Source organism: Nomascus leucogenys, chromosome 9, assembly GCF_006542625.1.
Source record: "Nomascus leucogenys isolate Asia chromosome 9, Asia_NLE_v1, whole genome shotgun sequence".
NCBI classification, from domain to species: Eukaryota; Metazoa; Chordata; class Mammalia; order Primates; family Hylobatidae; genus Nomascus; species Nomascus leucogenys.
This window is the reverse complement of record NC_044389.1, coordinates 32,675,482-32,694,057: the sequence shown is the minus strand read 5'-3', so window position 1 is coordinate 32,694,057 and position 18,576 is coordinate 32,675,482. Positions and strand designations below refer to the sequence as shown.

Below are 18,576 nucleotides of genomic sequence, written 5' to 3'. Positions count from 1 at the left end.
CTTTTCTTTTAACCCAAAGGATTCACCTTTGAAGAAATATCAGCTTTCCTTTAAAGACAGACCTTTTCCAGAGCATTTTCAATTATTTGGATGGTTAAGGTTTTGCATATCTCTGTCTTATCACCCCACTTTAAGAATGAGCTTTTGTGAGCAGATACAGTGCCTTATTCTCCTTCTGTCCCCTCCACAGGACCTGATCACCAGAGGCACTTAAAGATCTGATGACTAATACACAATTTTCGGGGACACACTGATTGTATAAAGTGAGGTACAGCCCTAAGCAGGATCAACCCACTGCATTTCCAGATTGCTCCAGCTGAACAAATACACAAACCATCCCCACCCTTTTTTTCTCTCTGCATTTTCAAGCAGTAGGTGGTGGTAATAAAAACACCACCTCGAATTGGGCCAGCACTTTACAGTTTCAAAGCCACTTTCCTAACCCATAGTCACTCTCCACCCCACGCTCATCCCCAAGCCAGGCCCATCCATTTCCACCCACACCCCTGCTTCTCCTGATGGCCAGCCCTGTGCCAGCCACTGCCAGGTGGGGCCACGTGCCCTCCCTCCAGTGAGTCCACGTGTGATGTGGACAGTTTCCTCAGAAAGAGTCAGCTGGGCAGAAATGTGGGCAGAGAGCAGAGAGCAGCTTGTTCAGGTTCTGTTTATTATGTTCTCACAGCCTTGTTTATAGTAAAGGTGAATGACATGATTCCACTTCACACGGTAATGAAACAACTCAATGAGGACTCCATCAGCCGAGCAGTTTATATGGCAGATGAGCTGCTACAAATCTGTTGTGTGCTCGCCGCGTGACTCAGCTAATGCTACTGGGGTTGGAGCGCACACCAAGCCCAGCCACCTTTTCCATACCTGGCAGAGGGAAGGGAGTGGAAGGACCTAAAAGGGAGTAAGAATCAGGAAAGGAACCGTTTATTGAAAGGACCCAGAGCCCAATCTAGGAAGGCCAGTGGCCCCATCCTGAAATCTCTCATCTTGGTCCACAGCATCTTGTGGAGTCCTGAGAGGCCATGGGGACAGGAAGGCATCTCTGCTCTTGGCTTCTTCCTCCACCATCTCATGCTGAGTGGCATGGTGGGACAGGCTCTCAGTGCCAGGGAGACTTTGCCACCTCTCTTGCTTCTAACCCAGAGGGATGCAGATTTAAAGAGGCCTGACACTTGGCAGAGTGAAGGGTGGCCTGGGATGGAAAACTGAGATGCCTCTGCCTTGCGTGGAAGTGGGCGCAGACAGGGTCAGGAGAACTCTGGACACTCTTGTTGCTGGGAGACCGCCCTGCCTCCGCATTTGCTACTCATCCCTTCTCCTCTGATCCACGAAGAAGTAGACACCATGTTAGCGGCTGGTCTCTCCCACCTGCTCCTTCTTCTTCAGTCTTCCACATTCTACCCTCATCCAGCTCTCAGCACAGTTAAGTTCACAGCTTTCCCTCACAGCAGAGCCAGCTGAGCTGCTCAGCTCAAGTGCCCAGGGCCTGCACCCAGAGGCTGGGCCCACAGCCTGCGCAGAACGCTCTTTCACAGCTTTGGTTTATTCAGAGCAGCAGTTCTGGGGAGAGCACCGGAGATTAAAATCAACTAGGACCTTCCCAGCTGCCCACCCAACCTGGGACCAAAGAGGGAATGGTGAGGGCTTGGAAAGCCCTCACAGATCTTGATATCCCCAGGATGTGACACTCTCCACTGAGAAATTTGTAAGTTGTGTTACTACTATTATTATTACCATGACCCTCTTCACTCACCACTTGAGTGGGGATTCCAACTACCTTGTCACGTGGCCTTGGGTACAGAGACACAGCCTAATGCAAAAATGGCCAAACACAAGGGCACAGGAAAACAGACAGGGGAAACAGCCTAGGAGACAAGCTTGGAGGAGACAGGACTCAGAAAGTATGGCAGAGCGTCTTTCAATCAAGGGTCCCTTCAGCTACCACCTTCAGCATGGCCACTGCCCAGCAATGCACGCACCTTTATCTCAAAGGAGCAAGTCAGACCCAGAGGGCATAGAGGCAGCCATCCCGAGTCCGGCTGCAGGGCTGGCCAGGTTCCTCGGTATCTATGTGCTTGCATGTGGAGATACGCCAGCCCCCTTGGCCCACACATCTGTGTCTCCCCGCTCCCCCAGCCCCCCGCTGTGTTCCTCCTCACTCCTTAGACCAGTGCTTCCTAAGTTCAGCTGCACATTGGAATCACCCGTGGAGCATTAAAAATGACTGATGCCTGGGTCTCTACCAGAAGCTTCTGATTTGGCTCTTCTGGGGTGGGACCTGGACATCTGGGTTTTAAGAACTCCCTAGGTGATTCTAAGGAGCAGCCAAGGTCGTGAGCCTCTGTCTAAGACCATCTTTTTTCCAAGTCCACAGGCCACTAGCCACCTAGGAACTTATTAAAAATATAGATTTCTGGGCCCCATCTCAGCTCTATCAGATCAGCATCTCTGGGTGTGCACCTGGGAATTAGCATTTGTCACAGGCTTTCCAGGTGATTCCTGTGCATGCTCAAGTTTAATGAGAAGGACTGCCTCAGAGGATTCTTCCTCACCCCAGAGGTGCCCAAGGCCATGAATGGTTGATACTAACAGTATTCTATTTAGTTTGCCAAGGGCAATGACGAATCTCACACCAGCCCCCAAACAAGTTAGCCCTCCAGTGGGGCAAGGTCATTCAGGGATGGAGAGCAATTCTAGAAGTCACAGCTCTGCCTAGACTTGCCTGGACTTGCCCTGCCCTGGCGTGCCTGGAGCCTGTACAGGCCCAGGACTGAGCAAGCCTGAAGTCCAGAAGGCAAGTCCACAGTACAGGCCCGGCTTGAGGAGCAAAGGAAGACAGGAAATAAATGGAAGTGATACCCAAGGACATGGGCTTGTGGAAGAGGCAATGGGAGAGAGGGCAGAACTGGGAAACATGGAAGCTCAGGGATGAGGTATGCTTGGATATTGCTCTAGATGTTGTAAACATTTCTCTTTGTTTTATCACAGACCAAAATCTGGGTTGGCACGACCAGAGTGCCTAAAAGTAGGCATCAGAGTGGAGAGCTCTGCGCCTCTTGTGGGAAGCAGGGCATACAAGGTATGAGGAAAGCTCCACCCCACAGGAAGATCATGTCTGCCGTGTACTAGTCTAATGCTCACAATTGTCACACACACACAAACACACAGAGACGCTCCACAGGAGTACCATAAATTTAGCTATCACGTTCCTCTACACACGGACACACGCCCACATACCCTTGCTTAGCTGCAAAATTCAGGATCCCCAAGCTGGGTCTTTCACACCTCCCCATTGTGGGAGGAAGTCACCAGGGCGCCATGACACCACCATCTGCAGCCTTCATTTCCTCAATAGTTGGCAAGAACTCTAGGCCTCTCTATGAGGCCATCGCACGACATTCTTGTTCAGGTTTTTCTCCTTGGGATAGTGGAAGTGGTGAAAAGGCCCCTTTTAGAATGTTTCACATTTCTATAACTCTGTGCAGTTCCAATTTATATGCACCTCATATTCGACAGTAGAGTTGGCAGCAGATGCACATTTCATATGTAAACAATGTTTAAAATACCCTGTTAGAGAATTTAATCATTAAATTAATTCTGGCAGCTTTATCTAAGAAAGAATGATTTGTTTTTTTAACCACGGTTGGGAGGATGCTACCTAATCTAACTAGGAACACCCATTTCAGGCTTTGGAGTTCTCAGACACAAAATTCCACAGGTCTTTTCGGTGTGAGGGCTAAGAGACATGAGTTCTTCTCTCCCCTTGAGGTTCACACAGTCACGCCTACCCTCACTCACAGATAACAATGTGCTGTAGCAGTGCAGTGGCCCTAGCACTAGTGGGACTCAAGGGCCTTCTTGGCCTGGTCTAGCTATAGCTAAAAAAGGAAGAGATTCTCAAAGTTACCAGAGAGGAACACAAGCACTAGAACACCACCAGCATAACCTTAAAAGGCCCCTCACCCCTTAAAAGGAGAATGGTTCAGCCCAGTTCTCAATCGCCTGCACTCCAGAGCTTATGCCTAATCATGTGCTGTTCCACTTAATCAAGCTGAACGTTTTGTAGATCTGCAATGAATCCAAATCCATTGGTCGTGAATTATCCCAATAGTAACTCCACTCTGTTATCCTCTCCACCTGGAAACCAGCCTCTTACATGCCCCTCTTTCATTTTCTGGTCTCTCTGCTAAAGGTTCATCTCCTTGGCACTAGTCTTGTGCCAAAGTCAGCTTTTTCCTGGGTAGCTAGAGTAGGTTCCAGGCTGCTCACTCATCCTCCAAGGAAGAATTGCCTGACACATTTCCAAGAGCAGCTGCAGGGTACCATGAAAGCATTTTAGGAAGGTTCTCCACGTCCAGATGTTCACAGTGATCTTCTTAGCCACACCTCCTATTTCATGCTCAATTCCAAAAGGTCAAAGATCAAGAAAGAAGCTGCTTCATGGTATCCAAGAGAGAGAGATCTTTCTAAGAAAGCATGTTCCCAGGAAGTATGCTGGAAAGAGTTTCAGCCTAAATTCCCATTCTCCCCCATCATAATTACATGACCGGCATGGAAGGGGGGAGGTGCAGATACAGGGAAAGTATTAGGCACCATGGGAGCACTCCATGCTATAGGAATTCACCTCCCTTTGCCAAGCTGTCATCCTAAGAGATCGGTGATGTATGATGCTGCAGAGAGGTGAGGGCAGAGAAGACACTGAGCAACAGACAAGTTACATGGTACCCCTTTGAATAGAAGTCTACTGGTGCTACATATCCTCGTCTCTTGACTTCTGGAAAAGTTCTTCATAGAATTGAGGAAGATTTGCAAGCTATATCTTTCTTAATGGCAGTTCCACTTCAGAAGTCATGAAGGACATCTCCCAAGACTCTGGAAATGTAAGATTAGGGTAGTCTTGTGAATTTCCTAGGCCAAGATGGGAAGTAATCACAGTTTTTCACACTGGTCCAATGGAAATGGAAGAAACAAACAACTCCATGGATTTCACTCCTTCTCCAAGAGGTCACCTGTCAATGACAGAACTAGAAACCTGGAATTCCACAGAAACCTCTCTCCTAAGCTGTGAGGTCCCAGTGAGCAGAGCTGGCCACTACAAATCACAGAGTTGAGCCCAAGTCTTTCAGCTATTCCTCCCAGGGATTTACAACAAGTGGAGAGTCAGGAATCCTAACTGAGGAGGGTGTGGAGGTGGTGGGAATTGCATTTGCATTATTTACAGATTAGCCTAGCACAGCAAATCTGCCCTCTCAGCGGAGGTGACCCAAGGCATTATATGAAGGGCAAGTTGCTGACCCAGAAAAGGGTGACAGCGGCAAGGCGCTACCACTAACCAAAACACAAACGTGGGTAAATGGAATAGAGTCCAAGCTCCGGCAGCTGGGTCATACTTTGGAATGGCCCTTCATTCCCTCCTCACCCCCGCCTCCCACCCCCAATGCCACCGCTTTTGAACACCTATGACATTTCACATTAGAATATGATCTTGGCAGCAAGGGGAGGGGAAAGCCGGTGATTTCCAGGAGTCTCCTTCTGAGGTCTAACTGAGCCTCCTCTGGCTTTGGGACAGCAGATCTAAGTACATTTTGGACCTCAGGAACCTGGGGTAAGAGTCTTTCTCCATGAGGCTGTGTACTTTTCCTTGGGCTTGGTCAAAGCAAGTCAGGGACGGCTCCTGCAGGTTCTTCCTCGTGGCTTCTCGGGTCTGGAAGTCAATATTTACCTAGAGATACAAACAGAGAGCAAGGTCACATGCCCTCAAGGGCCAAGGTTTCTGGTAGCTGGCCGTAACTATGCAGTAATTATTAATGACAGCATCTACATGTTTAAGGTGATTTCTGCTTTTCAAATTGCTTCCATGGAGGTCATCCCTTTGATCACAGCAAGAATCCTGTGGGGTCTGAAGACCAGATATTCTCAGTCCCAATTGATAGACAACAATACTGAAAAGAAGAGACTAAAAAGCTTGTTTAAAGTAGTATGGAAAGTTAGTAACAGAGCCAAGGCAAAATCCCAAATTACTTGAATCCCTAATCCAGGGACCTTCACCGTGGCAGGCAAAGGCATAGATCCAAGCCAGTTGTTAATGCAAGTCCCCTGAAGTAAGCTTTCTCTCCTGTCCTTTCTTGTCTACTAAGGAAACAAATGCCCTGTGGAGGGAGGCCCTGGTTAGAATGTACATCTCTGTTCCAACCAGTATTATAAAGGGCCTGTGTCATCCTAGCCAACTGGTAAAGACTTCTCGCATCCCAAGTCAAAGCATAATTGAAGGAATCTAAAAATGCAATGCACCTAAACTTGTAGCAAACATTTTTCTTCATTTAAACCCTCCCCTCCCAAGTAAAATTCTGTATTATAACTCACAACAGCAGTATAATAGAAATCATCCTATTATTATAAATAAGTATAATTAAATAATATAAATAATTGTAATTACTCATTAACGAGCAGTGGCAAATGCTGAACAGGTGCCTTATCTCTCATGCTCTGAAAGGTAGGTACGCTTTTACATTGGGGAAATTGAGACCCAGAGAGGTTTAGTAACTTGACCAAGATCTCATAGCTAGTAAGTGGTGGAGCTAAAATTGAAACAAGATTTCAAAGCAGATCCACATTTCATTAAGCTATGCTGCCTTCCATCAGGAAAATGAACATAGTCTCGATAGCATTTATTCTTGCAAAATCTCTGTAGCAACACAGTTCCTGCTAGCACATGTTTAACTGACAGACAACTAAAACACTCTTAATGGAGCTCCTTTGATGGAAGCCCTGGGTTTCTGTTTCTTAAAAATGATCCTTTTTTCATCAAGGGCCACCAGAGTGATGAGGCTCAGTTTAGTATAAGAAAGTCCTCATCAAGCCTGGCTCAGATCGTCTCTGAGGAGAGAAATGCAAGCTAGGAGCCGTGGATAGACAGGATGTTCGCCGCTGCCAACACACCTCCCGTGGAGCCTGCACATCCACAAACTCCTCAAAGATCCTATGGGCCTTAGAGACCAGTTTTGCAGTTGACCTGGTCTTCTTGAACTCCTCACAGGCCAACCAGAACTCCAGGTTCTCCTCACTGAACTCCGTCTTCAAGAAGGCACGGAATGCAGCCACCCCATCTGCGGATGTGGGAGGAAGAAAAGAAGAGAGATAGGAAGCAGCTTAAGTTTAAGAACTGTAGACGAAAGAAAGGAATAGTGTGAGGGTGCCCCTAATTGTCCAAGCTCACTGCTCCTCCACACCCTCTTGAAGACCCCATTCTCATCTGGGTGCAGTGGCTCACGCCTGTGATCTCAGCACTTTGGGAGGCCGAGGTGGGTGGATCACCTGAGGTCAGGAGTTTGAGACCAGCCTGGCCAAAATCTCTACTAAAAATACAAAAAAAAATTAGCTGGGCATTGTGGCACATGTCTATAATCCCAGCTACTTGGCAGGGAGGCAGGAGAATCACTTGAACCCAGGAGGCAGAGATTGCAGTGAGCTGAGATCATGATATTGCACTCTAGCCTGGGCGACAGAGCGAGACTCCATCTCAAAAAAAAAAAAAAAAAAAAAGACCCCATTCTCTTAGACACACAAATGTCCTCAGAGGCAAGCCATGCTTCGTATTCAAGAGCCACAGGGCCGGATGCAGTGTCTCATGCCTGTAATCCCAGCAGTTTGGGAGGCAGAGGCAGGTGGATCATCTGAGGTCAGGAGTTCGAGACCAGCCTGGCCAACATGGCGAAACGTCATCTTTACTAAATACAAAAAATTAGCTGGGCGTGGTGGTGCATGCTTGTAATTCCAGCTACTTGGGAGGCTGAGGTGGGAGAATTGCTTGAACCCGGGGGTCAGAGGTTGCAGTGAGCCGAGATCACGCCACTACACTCCAGCCTGGGTGACAAGAGCAAAAGTACGTCTCATAAAAAAAAAATAAAAAGAGTCATAGTGATATTACAAAGCCACATTTAGGAAGCTGTAGTAATATATTTGAGGCACAGTTGTCTCTATCCCCTGGGTCTACTGGTGAGCTATGCTGCTATTTAATAATTTGGTCAAATTATTTGTTCTCTAACCTAATCCAAGTCAACCACCCTGAGGAAACACACAACTTGTTACAAGATGAACTAGAGGGAAGTGTGAATGTCTCATCCTTTGCTACTACCAAAAAACATCTGAAAGTAAACTACCTACTGAAATGCAGTCAGCAGTGTCATTCTGTTACCTGGACGGGGTTGCAAGCCTCTTTTAAAAAAAACCTTTGAGGTGCTGTATTTTGACTTTTATTCCATGTGTCCTTTATTTTAAAAGATATTGCCTATCAAATTATGTCTTAATTAAGATTGATCATGATTTTTCTGCCAAGTGATTTAACAAATTAATACGCCTTTTCATTTTGATTAATCAATTTCATACATATTGTCAAGCAGTGTTTCCAACCAACACAAGATGAGCAGGGTTACCATGTCGAGTTAGAAAGAGAAATCACATTTATTGATAGCTTATGCATCCAGTTAATGTTTTTATTTAAAAATTTTTTTATAAGTTATTTCAACCTCAACACATTCCCCTCTAATCAAATACCGCTATAGTTTTCTATAAACTGTCCTCAGGGGAAGGGCACATACAACCTAGAATAAAGAAGTGTTCTACTGGTTATAAAAGACCCTGGCAATAATCTTTTCTTTTCTAAAATTCCCCAAAGAACAACATGTTAACAACTCTTTTTTTTTTTTTTTTTTTTTGAGATGGAGTCTTGCTCTGTTGCCAGGCTGGAGTGCAGTGGGCACAGTCCCGGCTCACTGCAACCTCTGCCTCCCAGGTTCAAGCGATTCTCCTGCCTCAGCCTCCCGAATAGCTGGGATTACAGGCGTGTGCCACGACGCCCAGCTAATTTTTGTACTTTCAATAGAGACGGGGTTTCACCATGTTGGCCAGGATGGTCTTGATCTCTTGACCTTGTGATCTGCCTGCCTTGGCCTCCCAAAGTGCTGGGATTACAGGCGTGAGCCACCGCTCCGGGGCAACAACTCTTAATTCTAGGTGACAGGATGACCTGGGCATCTGACGTCCACCACTATCCACCAGGACCGTGCACTGGCCAGGGTCATTTGATGGATGGCTGGTGCCATGCTGTTGATATATTCAATGCTTACTTTTACTTTCTTGAGATGTTTTCATTTCTCTGAATAAAAAAGTCATTGTATATCTTTGTCTTTCAAAATACATATTTTAATGTCTATACTAGAACAGTATCAAAAAAGCCACACCTTTACTTGCAAGAGCCAGGAACTTAAGAGAAAGGTTTCCGGGTGACTCCCAACACTAAGCTTTAAGTCACAAGGAGATTTAAGTTTGGAAGCCTGAGCTTAAAGTCATTTTAAAAAGTAGGAATGGCCGAGCGCAGTTGCTCATACCTGTAGTCTGAACATTTGGGAAGCTAAGGTGAACAGACTGCTTGAGCCCAGGAGTTCGAGACCAGCCTGGGCAACATGGCAAAACCCTGTCTCTACAAAAAATACAAAAATTAGCCAGCTGTGGTGGTGTGTGCCCAGCTATTCGGGAAGTTGAGGCGGGAGGATCACCTGAACCCTAGAGGTTGAGACTTATCCAAGTCAGGTCATTTTGAGAGTGAAGGCTGCATTACTGTTAATTACATGCAGACAATAATTATAAACCATGACCACCATAGGCAAAACCCAGGACACACGATCACCTTAACTCTAAACCACAAAGCATAGAGAAAGAATATAATGTAAGGTTACTTCCTGTCAGGCAGGAGGAAAATAAAATTGTTCCTGTACCAAAAAAAGAAGAGAAGAGTAACGTACTTTAGACTCAAATGAGAGGTCTGCTCAGGGCACCTCCTGCTCCCATTCCTACATTGGATTCAAAACTCTAGAGGAAGGGAATAGAAACCCGAGATAAACTGAAAATCAAAATGAAACAATGACACGGCAATGTTTAGGCAGAGATGGACTGAGAATCATTCATTCAATTCAGCAATGTCTTTTAAAACAACTACTAATGTAACAAAGTACAGATGCCTCTCAACTTATGATGGGGGTATGTCCTGAAAAACCCATCATAGATTGAAAATACCAAGAGTCAAAAATGGGCTTAATAAACCTAACCTACTGAACATCACAGCTCAGCCGAGCCTACCCTAATTGTGTTCAGAACACTTTTGGTACAGCATTTAGTAAATTGCATGAGCTATTCAGCACTTTATTATAAAACAGACACTGTGTTAGATTATTTGGCCCAGCATTGCAAGAGAGTATCACATCACATATTGCTAGCCTGGGAAAAGATCCAAATGCAAAATTTGAAGTATGGTTTCCACTGAATATATATATATCACTTTCACACCATCCTAAAGTCGAAAAATCATAAGTTGAACCATAGTAAGTCAGAGAACAAAATCATAAAATCCTTGCCCATGAAATCTCTCAAGGAAACTCCGTCACCCCTCCCTCACTCTGTCCTCTCCATGGAGAAGATCCAGAAGTCTCCACAGGCTCTAGAGGGAACTCGGATTAGAGAGCCAGCCTGCCTGCCAGGAGATCCCCACTGCTTGTAGGAGGGGCCCCTGAGGCAGACGCTACAGGCAGAGTTTGGAGGGAAAAACAGCTGGAGCTGTGGAAGCCTCAGTGCTCTTGGAGGAGGTTTTCTCCTTGAAGGAGACCCAGTGCCCTTGAGAACTAAGTGAAGGGCTGGTTTAGCAAAGGGGGACTCTGAGCAGTGACCAGTCCATGATTTCATTATCAATGGATACAGGGAGGACCCGAGGGACCGTAGGCCAGAGGTTCCCTCTCTGCCTCCATCTTACCACACTTTCCACTGTATTCAGTGAATGAGGAGGAGAATGAGGGGGCCCTAAAAAACTGTGAATTTATCTAAAACAGTAACTGGAAAGTGACTTGGAAAAGCAACTCAGAAGAGCCTCTTGTTGGTTTTAAACCAGAAGAGACTACATTTTTCTAATGGGAGAGTTTAAGGTTGTTTGTGTCAGATTTTAATTTTTAACCAAACAGAAACAGGTGCTTATGAGCAAGGTGAATGCAGTTATGAACAAGGAAAGAATATTATCTTTCTGCCTTCCTTCATGGTACTGGTAAAGATAGCCTTGCTAAGGAAACTGTCTGGCCCTGTGCTAGATGAGGCACAGGCATCACCTCCTTAAATCCAGGTTTCAGCTCTGTTGGGTCTTTGTGTGGATGAATAGAGATAACTTCTGCAAAGTGCTCCAGGAGCCTGGCTTTACTTCTCATCTTACAGATGAGGAAACCGATGCTAAGAAAAGTGACTTGCCCAATTTCACACAGCTAACAATATGTAGCATTGAAAACTTCATATAAGGTATACTCACCTTCAATCCAACATAACAATAATGTCATCTTCATTCATTCATTCACTTGTTATGTGACTCAGGCTATGCTATGTGCTAAAAGCAGATATAATCATGACTTCACAGAACTTGCCATCAAGGGGAAGTTTGAGCCAAGAAAACGTAATGATGATGATTATGATGCAGTGTGATAAGTTACATGATAGAGAAAGCAGAGGGGTCATGAAGGACCCAGGAGGGGTGCCTTTGCCAGCCCTGAGGAGGGAAGGGAAGACCTGTGGGAGGAAGAGGCTTCTAAGCTGACATGGGAGGTAGGGGAGAGGGGAGCTAAGCAAGGGAAGGAAGGAGAGGAAGAAGAGAATTTCAGCAAAAGGGAACCACAGGAATGAAGGCCTAGAATTAAGAAAGTTTACTTGAGTAATTGGAAGTAGTTCATTAAGACTAGCATTTAATAATAATACAGCTGAAAATGACTAGGCCTGCTTATAGGATAGCATACACCAAGAGGCCTGTGAAAGAGCCAGAGAGACAGAAGAATTTTGCGGCACTACAAAAGGCCAGGAAGAGAACATTTCAGGAAGGAAGTTGTCACTGTGTCTAGTGCTGCCCAGAGGTCAAGCTAGATACAGTCTGAGAAGCAGTCACTAGATTCAGCAAATGTTGGCAAGAAGAGTTTTCATGGTGTGGTGGGGCTCTAGCTGTCCCATGGTATGTACAGTGGTGAATGAGACTGAAGGAAGTGGAAACAGTCATTCAGATGATGCTTGCAACAAATTTGGTAGAGAAAAAAGTAGAGAAATAAGACAGCATAGCTGGAAGGAAACATGAAGTCAGGAAAGATTTTTTTTTTTTTTTTAAGATAGACTTGGGTAGAGCCGGGCGCAGTTGCTCACACCTGTAACCCCAGCACTCTGGGAGGCCGAGGAGAGCAGATTATGAAGTCAGGAGTTCGAGATCAGCCTGACCAACATGGTAAAACCCCATCTCTACTAAAAATACAAAAATTAGCCAGATGCAGTGGCATACGCCTGTAATCCCAGCTACTCAGGAGGCTGAGGCAGGAGAATTGCTTGAACCTGGGAGGTGGAGGTCGCAGTGAGCCAAGATCGCACCACTGCACTCCAGCCTGGGCAACAGAGTGAGACTCTGTCTCAAAAATAAAAAAATTTAAAAAAAGTAAAGAGATAGACTTGGGTATGTGTAAATGCTGATCTGATCAGAAAAGACCAGTTGAGCAGCAGAAGCTGAAGTTCAAGAAAAGAATCTGACAAAATGTTGCACCCAGGAAGGTAGAAGAAATATGATGAGGAGCAAAAAGAGGAGCCATGTATGAATGCAGGGAAGTTTCTCATTTCAGGCAGGAACTTGAAAGTCTGTCTGATGTTACCTGGAGAAGATGTAGGGCCTAGGAAAGGCAGGATGTTGTTTTTACTTATTTATTTAGGATCTGGGGCAAGGAATTTTACTTATTTACTGTACACCAAGCTTTTTGCTCAGGACTTTACAAAACATTAGCCCAATTTATTTTCACAATGCTGATCCATAGATAATATCACTCCACTTTCCACAGGAAGAAACTAAAGCTTAGAGAAGTGGAATACATGGCCCAATTACACAACCAGCAAGAGCAGGGCCAAGATTCCCAGCCAGGTCCATATGACTCCAAAGCAAGGTCTCTCCAGATGTGTGTGCAGACAGAAGGGAAAGGGCACTGAAAATGGGAGATTAAAAGAAGCAAAAGAATAGTATTTGGTGAAGGCAAATTTTAGAGTAGAGGGACCAAGAAAAAGTGAAAGAACTTCTTTTCCTTAAGGACAAAGGCAAAGAAAAAAGAGAGAGAGGTAGAGGAAGATAGAGAAAAACAGCCAGAAAAGGGACATATTTGAGAAATGTCAAGTGAGACAGCCTTAATCTTTGTTATTTATTTGGGATAAGGTCATTGTGAATGTGGGCTGCACCCACGTGCTAGGTTTTGGGGCTACGGCACAAACACATAAGATAAAGTCACCACCTCATAGAATTTAGAGGCTAGTCTAGTGTAACTGACATTAAGTGATAATTTACAATAATCAATTGAGTAATTACAAACGCAGAGTGGGCTATAGTGGGGAACTCTAAGAGTGGGAAAGGTTTGGAACAGCGACCTTGGAAAAGTAAATAAAAATGTGATAAAAAACAGTCAAACAATTGTAAAGGCTTAAACTTAGATTCCTGGCGGAGTGACAATGCACCAAAAAGGGAGCAAGAACTTTTAATTTGATGGTGCATCTATTATTCAAAGAGAGGATCCATCAGTTCCAGGCTGGCAGATGATCCTTGAATCTGGAGAATAGCAAGGATTTAGCAAGTGGCAATTGGGACAATAGAGGAAGAGGGGAAAGATAAGCAGGAAGTTAAAAAAAAGGTTGAAGCCGGAGAAAGAATTTTAAAGTAACATCAGCAAGCATTGATAGCACACTTACTTTGGGCCCAGCACCACACCTGGTGGTTTATGAATCTTATGGTACTGGCTTCTCATGGCACATCTATAGCTTAGGTCCTGATATTTTCACCACTTTTTAGGAGAAAAAAACAAAGCTTAGAAAAGCCAAATAACTTCCCCAAGGTCACACAGTCCGTAAGTGGCAAGGATGCTAAACTGCAAAGCCAGCATTCTCATGCACGTAGAAGGACTAGCCTCTAGCTCTGTGTGACAGTAGCCTGAGGGATGCCTGTGCCGGTGACCACTGAAGTGGAGGGAGAGGACCCCCACTGTAGGGCAAGACAAGGAGGCCACAAGTGACACCATAGATGGTGACATTTCCAGGTGGGGTGTAGAGAAAATGAGAAAAGTCACTGCAGAAGGCAGAGGGGTATCTGAGCATATGTCAACATAGAAACAGGGTGCACATGGGCAGGAGAGTTCAACCAAGTTACACCACAAGCAGTTAAGGCTGACTCAGCAGGGATGGAGATTTGGAGTTGGAGATGTGTGGTGAACTCATAGCCAGCTCTCATTACCTAGCAGCCTGCTGAGGCAGAAGCTCCACAAGTCTTAGCTGGGAGCACAAGTTCTGACCAAAATCAGCCCCGTCATTAACTGTGTGACTTTGGACAACACACTCAACTTCACTAGGCCCCAGCATCCTCATCTGTAAACTAAGGGGGTTGGATATGATGAGCTTTCCCAGGTAGAGTTAGCTCCCTGTTCCATGTCCTCATGGCAACTTAGATTAGCCTGTATCAGACACAGCTCTTAGCTGATTGATTTTCACAGCTCCACAGTTCCATCCTTCTCCTCGTCAATGTCAGTGTCAATGTCATCAGCGAGTTCTGTGCTGCCCAGTTTATATACAATAACTCAATCCTTACATCAACACTCCTAAGCAGACAGAGGCTCTGGAGTCACACAGCCTGGCATGACCTTGGAAAAGTGCCTTAACATCTCCAAGCCCAAGCGTTCTCATCTCTAAAATGAGAATAATGAATAATGTCAGGACTTACTGAATTGGGCTGTTATAAGGATTAAATGAGGCAAGCCATGTAAAAGTGCCTAGTAGTTCATTATAAGCAGTCAATAAGTGTTAGCTCTTAGCAAAGTGTGTTTTATAAATAAGGAAAGTGAGACATGGAGAGTTAGTTTGTAGTCACTTGGCCAGTAAAAGGTGAGAAGTGGATTTGCATACACTTCTGCGTGACTTCAGAGCCACCCTCCTCTCTCCTCTGGTGACAGCTGGCAGGCCTCCAAAGGAGAAATGGCCTGTAAGCCCAAATCAGGCAAACACACCACACACATACCACAGCCCAGCAAGTGTACCATTTGGCTCACAGACCTGGAGATTCTCCACCAAAAGGACACCTGCTGTCACCTTCTCTGTGGTAAGAACTGAGGCCATTAGGTGCCACCAATAACTTGAAACCTGCCTAAAGTCTCTTCTCTCCCACAGAACTGATGGCCCAGTGGGGTGGCTTTTTCATGTCAAAAGAGCTAAGTGTGAGCAGAAAGGCATCTTTCCCAACCATGGCCAGGGGACGCTGTAATGAAGAACAGCTGAGTGGCCTTGTAAAGATGCCATGTTCTCTCAGGCAGCCTCAGCTCAAAATGTGGTGGCCTGCATTTGCAGGGCAGGCTCAGAAAGAGTGAGAGGAAAACCAAAAGAAACTTGAAAGTTGCCTGGAATTTCAAGGGAAGTGCTTGAGAGATGGAAAAGGAGGGGAGAATGGCCCTCCTTCATGGGCCCTTCCTGGGAGGGCCTGGACCTGAGATGCAACAGAGAACAGATTGTGGCAAAGACACCCCAACAGACACAGATCACAAAGGCTTGTGCAGACTGCACCTGCCCTCACCCCTCCTCCTCTGCTCACCCACTTTGTATGCCTACCCCTCTCAGCCCCAATCTCCCCCAACCCTTTTTATATTCCCTGAGCCTGCACTGAACAAAGAGATACTTTAGTCTGAACAATGGAAGGGAGAAGGTGGTAGAGGGCACTGCTGCAGGAGCCCCTCCTCTTGCCTGGAGCAGATGGCAGCAGTGGGCTTCTGTGGACAGACCACTTGCTCCCCCACCCACCCACCTGGCCCACCTTTCCTGCTTATGTGACCAAGCAAACAAATCCAAACACAACTGCGTAAAATCCTAGCCTATTGCGTGGAATAGAGCCAGCTCCACACTGCTTCTCCCCTTCCATCCACCTCCCACCTCCTCCCAGCAAGCTTTTCATCTGCTTCTTTCCCTGACTCCTCAGCATCTTTCCCTGCCCCTCTCCCTTTTCTCCTGTTCTCTTTCCTTTTTGTCCTCTTCCTCTATCTTTCCCCTTTCCCTCCACCAGGACTCTCCTGCTTGTCCATGAACTGTAGTTGGTTCCAAATACAGGATGCTGGTTTATTTCTGAAAGGCCCATTCATGTCTCCTAGCATCTCTCAGGGTGACATGCTTTGCATTAGCTGTGTTTCTTCTGCCGAGGCCCCACGTATCCCAGACCCTGCTCCCTCCCCAAGCCCAGGCAACTGAAGTCCCCCCGCCCCAGTTTCCCCCAACAGATCTCAGGCAGTTGGAAAGAGTGACTGCTCTCTGACCCCTGAAGCTGTTCTGCCTGGGATTCTGTTCTGGCTCTAACCCACACCAGCTAAGTGTGAGCTTGGGCAAGAGACTTAACCTCTCCGTGCCTCAGTTCTCTCACTTGTAAGATGCAGGTCCTAACAGCATCTGCTCCATAGGGTTATGGGATGTGGTAAGTTCATACATGTAAACAACATGCAGGCCTGACACATAGACAGTGATTGCTCAATCCAGGTTAGTGACTATTATTCCTGCACTTCAGTGGCTTAAGGAGTCATCATACAGAACATAACATACCCAATACAAAACAATCCTGAGTAACTGAAAGGCAAGGAGGTGATGAACAGTTTGGGAAAATGGGAAGAGAAATGACAGAAGGACCTGCCGTTTTGTCATTTCATATTTATTTCACTTTGGTTTTCTTTGTATGACCCTTCAAGAAGTCAAGAGTGCTAAGAAAATTATAATTTTTTGAGATTGATACACATCTAGTGACAGGAAGGGAAAGACTTGTGTCCAGAATTCTTGGAACAGTGAGCAGAATATTGGCATCTACCTGAGCATCCACAGAATCTCCAAGAACACACCGCAGCTGTGCATGCTGCTTGCAGCTGGCTTTCTCCCTCTAGTTATTTGATGGAGGATGCTTACATAAGAAAGGCAACTGGGTCACTATGAATGAGCAGTGCAGCTGGTACAGCAGGGAGTGAAGCTTAGGTGACAGTTCAAGGCCCAGGAGCCCTGATGTAGCTGGCATCAGGGTGGGCTTGAGCCTAGCTCAGTTCCCAGGCTTGGAAAAATACAAGAGCACAACAACAAAAACAATTTATTTTAAGTTCTCTATTTATGAAAATGCTGTCCTAAAAACCAGAGTCCTCTTGTATCCCCGAACAACTGGAGAAAATAAGCTGGTGAATGGGTTCCAAGACCAGATAGAGGAGAAGAATGGAAATTACATTTCTAAAATCCAGGATACATATACTAATAGTGATGCCAAAACTTCTTTGATCCAGAGACAAATCACTGCTTTGAAATTCATGATGAGAATAGCATCAGGATCACAGCTTTTCTTTTGTGAAATCTGTGAAATAAATTGTTTTTAAACAAATAACTGGAGGTGGCCACAGTGGTTTGCACCTGTAATTCCAAATATTCAGGAGGCCAAGGCAGGAGGATCTCTTGAGCCCAGGAGTTCAGGGCTGCAGTGAGCTATGACCATGCTACTGCACTCTAGCCCAGGCCACAGAGCAAGACCCTGTCTCTAAAAAATTTTAAAAATAACTGGGATTAAGTAAGATTTATGTAGAGAGATTACATGGAGAACAAACTATTTCCAGTTGTGACATTTTATTGGCAACCATTTGATATGCTAATTATACTTCAGTAGTGTGATTAACGTAATTTTCTTCATGATCGCTACTTCATTAGTATATACGTAGCAAGATGATTTATTATAGTTGTATTAGGACTTGAAGATTGTTAAAGTCTTTGCACCAGAAAGGACATGAGAGAGCCTATGATCAAACCCTACACTGGACACAAAAATGGTGAACTCTGAGGTGGCATGGCTTCTTATTCCTAGGATGTGATAGCAGAAGAGTAAGGAGAGCCTGGGTTTACAACTCCTATTCCAATGTTCTTTCCTATTTTATCAAGGAGAAGCTGAGTCAGGTAACCAGAAAATCAAGGTGGAGCCTGTATCTGCAACTATTATAAGAAATCAGTGGGGTCGGGGGAGGGGAGAGGGATAGCATTAGGAGATATACCTAATGCTAAATGACGAGTTAATGGGTGCAGCACACCAACATGGCACATGGATACATATGTAACAAACCTGCACATTGTGCACATGTACCCTAAAACTTAAAGTATAATAATAATAAAATTTTTAAAAAAAGAAAAAAAAATACCCGGGTGATGAAATAATCTGTACAACAAATCCTCATGACCCAAATTTACCTATATAACAAACCTGCACATGTACCACTGAACTTAAAAAAAGCAAAATACAAAATATACAAAATGCATGTGATTACAACAACGTCAAAATATTTTCTTTTATATCTTAATTTTTAAACTTCAATAAGTGTGTATTTTAGGAATTGGAATAAAACAAATGTTATTTATAAAAAAAAAAAAGAAATCAGCAAGAAATTTCCATTAAGGGGTAGACAAAAGAAGTGTCCCCCTAACAGGGTGAAGGTTTAG

General features: G+C 45.1%; 1 protein-coding gene across 5 annotated transcripts in view; it reads right to left on the bottom strand.

The window, feature by feature from the left end:
* Nucleotides 1-645: 645 nt before the first annotated feature.
* The window catches only part of RGS8 (regulator of G protein signaling 8), a 43,115-nt gene continuing 25,184 nt past the window's right edge, over nt 646-18,576 (bottom strand). For all 5 annotated transcript variants that reach the window (XM_030818784.1, XM_030818782.1, XM_030818783.1 and 2 more), the window contains 2 exons: nt 6,949-7,115; nt 646-5,731 (listed from right to left, as the gene is read on the bottom strand). In XM_030818784.1, coding sequence (XP_030674644.1) covers nt 5,549-5,731; nt 6,949-7,115 — 350 coding nt within the window. In that variant the 3' untranslated portion in view covers nt 646-5,548. The remainder of the gene's footprint in view (nt 5,732-6,948; nt 7,116-18,576) is intronic.